Source organism: Nanorana parkeri, unplaced genomic scaffold (genome assembly GCF_000935625.1).
Source record: "Nanorana parkeri isolate BGI_ZX_2015 unplaced genomic scaffold, ASM93562v1 scaffold18, whole genome shotgun sequence".
Lineage (NCBI taxonomy): Eukaryota > Metazoa > Chordata > Amphibia > Anura > Dicroglossidae > Nanorana > Nanorana parkeri.
Genome location: NW_017306286.1, coordinates 2,554,699 through 2,566,460, shown reverse-complemented (window position 1 = coordinate 2,566,460; position 11,762 = coordinate 2,554,699). Strand labels below are relative to the sequence as shown.

General features: G+C 43.3%; 1 protein-coding gene across 1 annotated transcript in view; it reads left to right on the top strand.

Annotated features, from left to right (window-relative positions):
• The first annotated feature begins 20 nt into the window (after window positions 1–20).
• The window catches only part of GIT2 (GIT ArfGAP 2), a 62,480-nt gene continuing 50,738 nt past the window's right edge, over window positions 21–11,762 (top strand). Inside the window, exons 1-2 of the mRNA XM_018560522.1 lie at window positions 21–158; window positions 10,821–10,954. Of these exons, the coding sequence (XP_018416024.1) occupies window positions 107–158; window positions 10,821–10,954 (186 nt within the window). The 5' untranslated portion in view covers window positions 21–106. The remainder of the gene's footprint in view (window positions 159–10,820; window positions 10,955–11,762) is intronic.

The following is an 11,762-nucleotide window of genomic DNA, read 5'->3' as shown; positions in this document are numbered from 1 at the left end:
TGCTTTGTGTGTCCCGGGACCTCAGTGGCGGCGGTAGCGCTGCATACCCGAGCTCCCTGCGCCTCGCAGCGACAGTGCGGGCACGGCCCCTCGGCCCCCCGCCATCATGTCGAAGCGGCTGAAGACCCCGGAGGTGTGCGCCGACTGCAGCCTGCAGGGTAAGCGGGCGCCTGTCACCTGGCTGCTTATGAAAGGGAGGGGAAGTGGGGGCTGGACCGGACACAGCACCGGGGATTGTGGTATGGAGAGCAGACGGCGCTGAGGGCTGGCGGGGGTGGGGAGGATGGGGGACATATTTGGAGATGATGTATTTTCTGGGATGTGGTTTGAGGAGGCCGGTGCTGGTGGCTTCGTCTTCATGGCACTGAGTGGGCTTCCTGTGCACCCGGGGGGTGGAGGATGGTGACACATCGGGGAGGATAGCCATCGTGTTAGCACACTGTACTTCTCTAATCCAGCACTGCCACAACCGTCCTCTGTACATGTCACTCAGATCGTTTTGTCATCTGATCTACTTTGTTTTTAACTTGATTTACAATGCAGGAATCTCGTTTACAATGTTGCTGTGTGCTGCAGATGTCAGTGTCACTGACAATTATTAAAGCTGAACTTTAAAAAAAAAAAAAAAAGAAATGTACTGCAGTGTGACCCCCCCCCCCCTCCAGCAGCAGGGGTTAATGCTCATTAAGTTTTTGGGTAAAGGAATTGGGGGTAATACTTGCCTTATACTTCCCTCTATCTGTGTGACTGGTCCCCTTCTCTAAGATGCTCCTGGCCCTGGTTATTAAGACCAGTGTAGGGCCAGTGCAGGGACAGGGTCACCTGGCACCCAGGCTGATGATACATAAACACATAATGTAGAATGGGTGTACCACCCTGTGTGCTCTGGCGCACCCGTTCAATGCCCCCATGGCTGCCCATGGTTTGCATTGGGGGGCAGAGAATGGGCGTGTTGGAGTAATGTGTGACAGCAAAAGCTGTCCAGAGCAGACTGATCTGGAGTATGTACCGTATGTATGTGTGTGGTGAGGGGAGCTTGGCTCTCACCCGCCTTCCTGGTAGATGCCCCTCACGTCCTCCTCATCCTGGTCCTGCCATTAGCCCTCCATTATACCTGAGCATGAGGAGGGACTGTCCACAACCTGGGGCATCATTGAGAAAAGTTCAGAAGCCTTCCAGAACAAGGAATACTTGCAGGGTTATTCACAAAAGGGTGAAGAGTTTGGAGAAGGCATGAGAAGTGAACAATCTAGGACAACATAGCTGAATTGGAGAATTTTTCCAAATTGTTCACTTCTCCTGCCTTCTCCAAACTCTTTACCCTTTTGTCAATAACCCTGTAAGTGACCCTAAACTCAGGAGTTAAATCTTAAAAATGCATTCAAGTACACTATCTTATTTGTGTATCACTCGGCTGTAGATTGTCAAATCATCTCTGAATTGGTGCTGACACCGTCCTTCCTTCTGGAGGATGTCTACTTTTGTTCTGCATGGTCCCGGTGTGTGTTGTAAAGTAGCCACTGCTCCAAGATCAGTCCGGTGATGGACTACAATCTCGCATTTAGTTTACTAATATGTATTGAGAGTGTAGTCCATCATTGGAGTAAGCTTGAAGTGGTGGCTACTTTACAACACAGGGACCATGGGGAACAAGGGTAGCCCCCCTCCAGAAGGAAGGACAGTGTCAGCACCAATTCAGAGATGATTTGAGGATCTACAGCCGAGTGATACACAAATAAGATACATATTTGTTAATAGTTAAGGTCCTTTCTTAAGATTTTTAAGATGCAATGCCTGCATTTAGTGTCACTTTAAAGTATTACAGCCTATTTCTTAAAAATGAGCATATATCCCTTGCAATGCCTGATAGGGCTCACTGCAAGATTCATATTATTTTTTTTGTATTTTTTTAAAATTCCCAGTAGTTTTTGATACAAGATAAAAAAGGGTAAAACTTTGTCTGTTCCATCAATCCATTCTACACTTAGCCCTCACTCATCTGTATTACAAGCAGGGTGGTTGTCATATTGGCGTACAGTGGAAAATTGTCAATTTGAGAGATCCAGCACGCCAAGTTTCAGTTAGATGTATACTAGAGTTCCGTATGGGCTTATGGGACTCCAGTAAACATTCTGCTGGAACTGGGTGTGCTGGCTCTCCCTTCAAAAATATTTGTATTGCTGTCCCCAGTAGGGAGATTGACAGTCTGTTTATCTGCTGTCACCAAGACTGGAAGTGAGTTGTCACCAGAGTAGGAACAATGGGACCCTTGTTTTGAAGACAGCTGCTGGAGAGGAGATTCCCCCTCAGTTTGGAGAGTTTTCCTGTCACTTCTATTGTGTCTGCCGGATAGCAAATGAAGGGAAATCTCCCCCAATGTGCGACAGATGGCAAAAAATACATGACAAGAGTTTTATCCATTCCTTACTCTTTATCTTAAACCAAACCAAAAAAAGATTAGATACACTTTATCTTTGTGACCACAATATGCCATGTCCACGCAGAAAATGCCTCTTGCTGTGGAAATGTTAAATAAACTTGCAGCAGAAAGCTGGGAATGTGCAACCGTGTGTGTTCCTGGTTCTCAGGTTCAGTGTCAAACTGAAACATTATTCGTAGAGTAAAGCTGGCCATGTTAATCGGACCACATTCGAACATTGGGTGGCCCTGCCCGCTCGACGGAAGCTGATATACTCGCTCGAAAATGGTTGACCTTTGTTGTTACTTTGATAATTAGCATAATGCTAGTCATACATGGCTTGAATTTTGGCCTGTAAGTTGTCTAAAATTCAAGCTGCGGGGGACCACCTGGCTCTTTTGATTTTTCAGTCAGAGTTTGGCAAGCCGAAGTTGGATGTACAGCAACTGCAAGCAATCAATCCCAAAAGGCCAGCTTGACAAACCTCGATTACTCTGTTGACTTTTGTGGAAGTAGCTGGGCCGAAAACTGTTGGGCAAAGAGTGACTGCAGCCAATTAGCTGCAGTCACAGTTCAGGTATTCTGATATCGGCAGGTGCCAGCAGTGAGATTCCTCCTTGATTCCGTGCTATTTAGCATGGAGAACTATTTGTTTATGGCCCATTTTAGAACCCCATTCACACTTTGGAATTGCATGAATGCGCACCAAAAAGCGGCACCCTTGCGGTGCCATTACTTGTTACAGGTGTTGGCAAAAATGAGCATTTTACCAGCAGCGTTTGGAGTGCTATTGCTTGTTAATGGCACTCCAAACACAGCTGGTAAAACGCTCCTTTTTGCCCACACGTGTCAAACATGCACAAACGCGTGGTGAAAGAATGCAGGAATCTTGCAGCTGATAATGGTGGATGCGTTTCTTTGCTGCGTTTGTCGTGCGGCAGCAGCCCATTGAAATGGGTTGATGCGCAGGAACGGCATAAAGGGTAGATGCCATTGAGCCTAAAATGCCCCATATGCTTAAATAAAAATAAACTTGTAGGTTCTAAGGCTTGCTATATACAAGTCATTTTTCTAAATTGGGGTCGAATGCCAACAAACACTAAATTATTATTATTTATTTTTTCCTTATCCACACTAAATGGTGTGAAAAGTGGAATCTCACTGACAGGCATTTGTATTTTGGCAGCAGCGTGGTGTGCCACTGTCAGATTACATGAACAGTGAATTAATTGGATTGGCTGCAGTCACCGTTCAGATGAGAATTTTTGGACCATCTTCTTTGACAAAGTTGTTTGAAAAATCGAAAGGGGTCGCACACTGCTCAAATTTCGCCCTGCTACTCAAACTTCAAGCAGAGTATGGCCAGTTGAAGTGAGGGGGCTATTATTGTGAATCACTCAAGCCCAGAATTGTTACCTGTATGAATCCAATGACAGGAGCTGACAACTACATTGGTGGCTGTGACAAGACTGCACAATGTTTGTTTTTAGATGTTGATTTGATCTTTGAAACAGCTCCATGTGACTCTGTCATTACTGTACCCAGTTGCAGAGGGAAAATCATGTATAAGGTTTAGGAAAACATTTGCCTTTTGGTGTAAAGTACTTTCTGTTTTGTTTTACAAACGGAGACTAAGGCTTGCATGAATATAAGTATTTGTATAATGTATCTGTGGTTTGGAGTCAGATTAGGCCCAGAAAGACCCCAAATCTTTAGTTTTATTCTTTGCAGATGAAAGTAATGGGCACGGGGACATCCAGTGTGTAGTTAGGAAAGCAGCTTTACTTTGTAGCTAATTCTATTAGTACATGGTACTCCCTGCTGACAAAGGATACATGTAAATGTCTGCTTAGCATGCACCAGAAATCGTACTGAGATAGCTACATCCTGTCTTCCTGTTGTAACACAACTTCTTTTCTTTCTCGTGCTTTCAAAGCAATAGCCTAAAAAGTTTCAGAATTTGGATTGCTTTGCCCACCAAACGTAACAGGAGCAGTATCTGGAATACATAATGCCGCGTGGTGATATGTTCCAGTAGCTTGATTATTATGTTTAAGTGTAAGTTTCCGGTACAAAGAAATAGCAAATGCAGACTCTTGTTGGTCAAGACAGGAAGAGGATTGCAGAAGTCTTTTCTTTCTTTCTTATTGTTTAATGGGTACATGCAGTTATCGGTTGTTCAGTGTTAGAATACCGTTCCTCCATTTTTTCTTTTTCATTCGCAGTCGTCTCCTTATTCTATTTCTTACTGTAATATGTGGAGCCAGCTGGCACTGTCAAGTGAGCACATTCTTCAATATCTAAATTAAGACTAGTCTACTGTTTACTGTTTGGCTGTTCAGGGTTGCCAGCTGTTCACACCTATAGTCTTATTAATGGTGCCGACCTTGGTATGCAGTAACCTAGAGCAATCAAACCATCTCTGTTTAAGATTGGTTTACACTTGTAACACCAAGAGCTGAACAGAAAAAAATTGAACTGATTTCCCCCATCCATGCTAAACCGTGCAGATGGAGCCAAGTGTTCAAATATCTGAACAGTGCCTGCATCTGATTGGACACCTTTGTGATTTAATGTGTGTGGTTTGGTACATTACTATTCTCATTGACACTAATACAGTAGGAAAAACTGTGTGTTTATAGTGCACCACAACACATAGATGTGAATGTTCTGTATGTTGTGGTGTGCTGCATTTTCAAAAATAGGGATGATTCGTGTTTTTTCTTTTGTTGAGAGCCCATTTAAAATAAATGAGGTACCGTAATGCTATGCATCTCCATGCATGAAAGTGTTAAACGCATGCAAAGGTGTAATTGGGGCCAGCTTCAGAAGTCTCTTCTGTGTTATCTTCTGCTCCTTTCATATTTCTGTTTAAGTAAACTTGAGGAATGGAGCTGATAGGTTGGTAGAGCTCTCTGTGGTATTCTTTATGTTGGCCATACACGGCTCGACTATTAAGTATTTGGCAGAATTTCAGTCAATTCATGCTGAATTGGCCCAACAAACTCCAACTGAAAAATAGAAGGGAATTTTGGGCTGAACAGTGACTATATCCTATCGGATCTAGTCACTGTTCGGGTATTTAGACAACTGTGGGTGCTGCGGCTGCTAAATATATTAGCTGGCAGAGGAGATTCCATGTTTAGCTTGGCTGGGGGAATCGATTCGATATCTCTCAATCAGCCTATGTGTATGACTAGCTTTAGACTCTGTGCCCTCAGGATCATTGGTTAGTTGTTGCATGTCTGACAGCCCTGTTAAAGGGTATTTTATCGCTAACAATGTCCCTTTTTGGTTTGTTAAATATACCATTGAAAACTGCATCTCTAAATTGGTGCTTGTCAGTGGGCACCATGATGCATATATGGTGGTCAATGATACAAAAGCTGTGTTTTTGTTGATCAATGAACTGGCCTAATGCAAACTAACAAGTATCTTAAATGGCAGACAACATATATTTGATCAAACATGGCAACCCTGGATACAATACAATTTCCCTGTGTGACCAACTTTCATTAGACAAGGACACAGGAGATCTCTGACCTTCTTTGCTTTTCGTTCTCCTATTTCTTTTTTACTGAACACTTTGCCTTTTTGTAATTGTGGTTAACAAGCATCTTATTCCAACAATAATTTCTAAGATCACTTTCCTCTGACCGGAAGCTCTGGTATCGAGGAAGGTATCAAAGCATTTGGGCGAGTACGAATACTCGCCCAAATACTCGCTATTGGTGCATCCCTAGGCATAATCAGAGGTGGACAATTTATTATGGAAATCAGGAACCAGTTTGACCAATATTGGAGCCAGTAAGATATTTTTAGGAGCCAGCTTCATTGGCAACTAGAAAACACACACACACACACACCTTTTGTCCCTTGTCACCTGTACTGGGACCAGGAAGATACACAGCGTTCCCCAAACTTCTTGGTTTTGGAGGAGAGGGTAGACTCCTTCTGCTGTTGATCAGTCTGTTGGGAGGAGAGCGGTGGAGGGAGCAGGGGCATGGCTTTCCACACGCTCTGTGTCTATGTATCTCTGTATGTCCCAATCGTAGGGAACAATTAGGGTTCAATAGTAGATATCATTGGCTACCGGGCTCCACGAGCCCTGGGCATAATATTGTAGGGATCACACAAGTGAAGGTTAATGTGATTGTACTCGCTCTTTGCTATTACAGTTACTGTATACTTATGGATTAGGGAACGTGGGAATGTTTGTATCAGTCTTGTTTTTTTTAATTGCCAAACAAGTGATCCTAATGTTTTATTTATATGTTGGAAATGAGCATTTCATTATGTTCTCTTATAAATTTAAGGAAAAAAAATTAATAAACATTGTTGCAAAGTAAATATACCACAGAAATATTTTTGTTACATCTGTTTGGGTGCAAAATAATACCTGATCTTGTCTGAAGTCATGAGCTGATAACTTCCTGTGCTAACTGTTATCATCTACATTGTTCTCAGCAATCTCTGAGCACTACAGAACCACACCCCTTATGAAGAATAGTAAAGATGCAGAGTCCTGCCGTCCTATCATGTTTTTGTTTATCTGATACAGTACAAAGAGGAAGCATTGTCACCCTAGGACAAGAAGTGTGCTATTGGCACGATCACCAGGTGAAAATAAGGCCCCATACACTCTTGCTACACCTGTGCATATGCGTATTATTTTTGCATGGTTTTGTTGTGCATTCACGTAGAGCAGCCCATTAATTTCAATGGGCTGCCCTACATTAGGCCAAGAAGCTCTTGCAGCTATTTAAGCTGTACGCTTTGTGCACTTTTTGACTGGGTCTTTTTTTGCGCATGTAAAAATGCACGTCTTAATTGTCGTGATTTGGGTGCCATTAACAATGAATAGTTTTAAATAAACAAATGTTTGTGACCATGAAAGTTCTTATTCCATACATAGATTCTATTTGTTCCCAACTGAGGACCATATTAACTGTTAGAAGTTTGGTCAGATAAGAAACCAAAACATTTTTCTTACCCGGGCCTTTTTTTTTCTCGTTACTATAGTCAAAAATGACCATTCTCCATTCACAAGACGCCTTGTATTTTGTTCACAGAACACAAAGTCTTCAGGGTTTGTTTACATCCTGTTATCGATCTGTCTGCTAGGCCTGCACAGTAGCTTCCCCTAGGATTCTATAGGGCTGTCTCCCCAGCATCCCCTGTCTTGCTATGGGAAGCTACTGAGAAGGTGTGTTTGGTGAACGGAAGATCAGCAGCACGATGTAAACACACCTGAAGGCCTTGGGCACAGTTGCATGGTAAATATGCATCTAGGAAATGGGCTTAAACGAGTGCCCTTTATTTGATAGGCAACTTATACTTTAAATTTGTTTATTATCTGGACAAGTGCAGAATACACGAAATATAGGCATTAGTACAAAGATATAGAGCTGCAGCTAACGATTATTTTCAAAATCGATTAGTTAGCCGATTATTGAGTTCGATTAATCGGTTAATCGGATAAACAATAAAAAAAAATTAAAAATGGCTCCAGTGATGGGACTACTAGTTTGTTGTGGATGCGGGCGGGCGGGTCTGGCAGCGGCGAGCGTGAGGTGGGGAAGAGGTGCGGCGCGCAGCGTGTGGAGAGCCGTGAACAGGGCCAACTGATCGGAAGCCGATTAATCGATTATTGAAAAAGTTGACAACTTTTTCAATCGATTATAATCGATTATGTTGATTAGTTGTTGCAGCCCTACAAAGATACATGATATACAATTATACCGTTTGTACTCTTGGAATGTTCCAAGAGCCAGAATATCCACATAGTACCCAGAAACCAAAATCTGATGACCCCTATAAGGTAGGTAACCTGAGCAATAATTATAAGATCGTATAGCCGTGCATGTCGTATAGCCGTATCCTGCAGGTAAGGTGAGAAAAGGGTGTCGTATGAACGGCCGAAACGCCGAACTCAGCATTTATTTATTTTCAGATATCGTTATAAGAGACATGCAAGAGGAAATGAACTTATACTTTAAACTGACTCAGTTGCAGAATTTAATCACAGAATAAACAAAACCAAAATACTTACTTAAGGTGCCCATACACTTTACAATCCTCGCAAGTCTTTTGTCTTGCGAGGGTTGTAAAGTACTTAACAAAACGTACGATCTGCCCATCTTGGACAGGCAGATCGTACTTGCGATCATCGCAAGCCCGCCCCCCTGAGGGGTGGGCTTACGATGACTGTAATGAGGGGCAGGCTTACGGTGACTGCAAACGGGCAGTGTGCCATTCGGCAGTTGTTGAACCAGCAGGCCACTAACTCGCCGAGAATCGTACGATTCCCGGCGGGTTTTCTAGCATGCTGGTTCGACGGAAGACGTGCGACCGTACAGTAGAAACGGTCGCACGCCTTCCATACACTGCACGATTCTCGTACGATCGCCGAATTTCCACGATTCTCGTACGAGAATCGTGCAGTGTATGGGCACCTTTACCCATGCCCCTAAAGCCAGCTCCCATGCAGATCAAAACATCCCCCAAAGTCTCTACAGAAACCAACACAGAAATGTTGATGATCTTCTGTCCCCCCCCCCCCCCCCCCTCCTCTCTGTGCTCTGTGGTTTCTCCCAGCAACCTCTGTCACTACAAGACACAGTGACATATTTGTCATTGGGAGAAACCACTAATCTCTGCTGGAGAGGAAAATAAGGGACAACTTTGTATTCTGTGATTGATGCTTTCATGAGTCGTTGTAAGGCTTTGCCGTTTTCAGAGGTAATTCTTATATACTTATATCAACACCTATCCAGTCAAATGTAAAAAAAAAAAGCCTGTCCTTCAATCCAGTTATTTTATTCATTACAAATACCTATAATTTGTGCTTGTCTTACCTTTCAAATTCCCCTGAACACTAGCACTTTGAGAGCCATAGCCAAAGTGCAGTAAAGTTACCTACCTGAACCCTACTCTGCTCTTCTACTCTCCACTCTGGCGGGTGGACTGTTTCTTGGCACCCTCACATATAATGTAGGTCTATGGAATCTGCATGAAATGTGATGATGTCAGCGGTCCTTAGATGGCTGAGGCACAGGGGAGAAGGGGCTGCTGGGACCAGTCTAGTAGCCCTGAGAGTGCTGGCAGGAGTGCAGATTAGGTAAGTAAATCTGCTTTTCTCCAGTTCTCTCAACAAAAACAAAGAGTATTACATTCTCAAACTTGTTTTCAGTAATCAAATTTGTTATTCTGTTATCTATCCAGAGAGAGGAATACAGACTCTTCATTGTTTAATAATGATGTCATGCTATTGATTACAATTCATTTTCTGTTGTTGATTGTATAATTTACTGATAAATTGTTGAAGTATGTATGGCAGTCTAAACAAGTACCAAATGCCTGTCCTGACTGAGCCAAATCCTCCACGACAGCCACCTCCCAAGACACTGCAGCTGTGGAAGGGTTTCAGCAACAGAGGCAGTGCTCAATTCAGGTACTGATTGACATGCTACAGCCTTGGGAATCAGCAGTGACGATGCACCATGCCATCTGCACCATTTTGTCATCCCACTCTAGTGCGAGCAATCACATACTTCATGAGACTGGCAACTCTGCTCTGCCGAGAAACTAGGAGAAAACTGCATTAATTTGGAGCAACAATGACTTCTGGGTCGCAGGGATAGATGCAATTGTTTACGAGCAACAAAGTTCTTTGTGAAGAAAAAACAGTTGTGATTTTTTTTCAGTATTAAGTCTGACAGTAGACCCAGAGGACAATTTTTAGGATTCAAAGACATTGGAGAGACCATTTTGTCATGAAGAAATTTGTCCACCTGTTTTCAATATCCATGGACCACAGGACATGGCCAAAGTAAATGAAAAAAGGTGCCTGAGGCGCTGGTTCACTTTGGACACAGAGGGTTATGGCTGGATCTGTACCTTGAAAGTTGTACAGGCGCCATGCAGGACCTATGTAAAGTATAAAATTAGACAAGACTCTCAGATAATTTAGGGTAAAATAACTTACAGGCCTCCTTCACCCTATTTCTTCCCTTCTAGGGCACCTACATCCGCTTTCCATTTACACCTCGAATGTTGGGAAACTGGTAGCTTGGGTGGGTGAGAAGCATGGTATAGAAAGTATAGGACACCTTGGCGGAGGTGGAGCCACAAACCTCTAGCACAGAGAAGGTATTACTACCTGTAGGGAACTGTGTCCTAAGCACGTGTCAGAACAGCATACATTTAAAAAGGGCAAATTGTTCAGTTGTTGAAAAGTTTTAATGCACTTCCCTCTCAATACAATCCCGCACGGATCTGTACGGGCTGACGCTTTTTATAATGTTGTATGTATGTTTAGTTTATTTGCTTGTTTTGTATTTTTTTTGTGTTTTTAAATATTTGTATTTTATAATTTATTTGTGGGGTTTTTTTTTTGTAGATCCTCGCTGGGCATCTATTAACAGAGGTGTCTTGATATGTGATGAATGCTGCAGTGTACATCGAAGCTTGGGACGGCACATCTCACAAGTGAGACATCTTAAGCACACCCCATGGCCCCCAACCCTTCTGCAGGTAATGGTTTGGTATTCAACATCGGTACTTCAGTTTTACATTATGGTGCAGCTTAGGATGTGTAGGAGTGTAATTAGTCTTTGTGTTAAAGCTGCTCTCCAGTCTGCTCCCCTCCCCCCTCCCCATTACACACGCACACATCCCTCCCTTCAACCTCCTCCAATCACTGGCATTAAAAATCTACCTGGTTGATGTGGACAATTTCTATTGGCTGTCCCGGGCAGAGTCCTCTCAGGATCCAGAAGACGGACCAGAGTGATGACATCAGCTGGAGGGACTGGTTGTCGAGGGCACACCTGCAGCGCTGGATTACCGATCTCTGCACCAGAAATGGTGCTGGCAAGGGACATGGACAGCGGATTGAGTATAAAATGCCTAACCAGATATAAAAAAAAAAAAATAGGGTGAAAGATCTTGAGGGTTGGGAGGGCCGTGCGTTTTGCCTAGAGATGGGCTCTAAAGGGTTGCTACAGTACACAGCTTTTCTTTATTACCTATTGAGGGACACGAATTCTGGAGCAGTTCAATTGTAAGCTGCTGCCTATGGGAGGTTTGGACACTGGCAAACAGAAAAGGCCAGCCCCCATACAACCCCTCCTCTACCCAGCATGCCTCAATTTTTTGCTGGTGTTATAATGCTCCATGTGTTGGTGGTCCAGTTGGCTTACAGCTTCCATTTGACAGTGATTCTTTTTCTGGTCTGAGCATTAGATTGATCCTTAGGCTGGGAGGATGTAACTCCCATATGTGGGAGTTACATCATCCCAGCACAAATTAAAAAATGTACGCTTAGGAAAAATGCTGACAA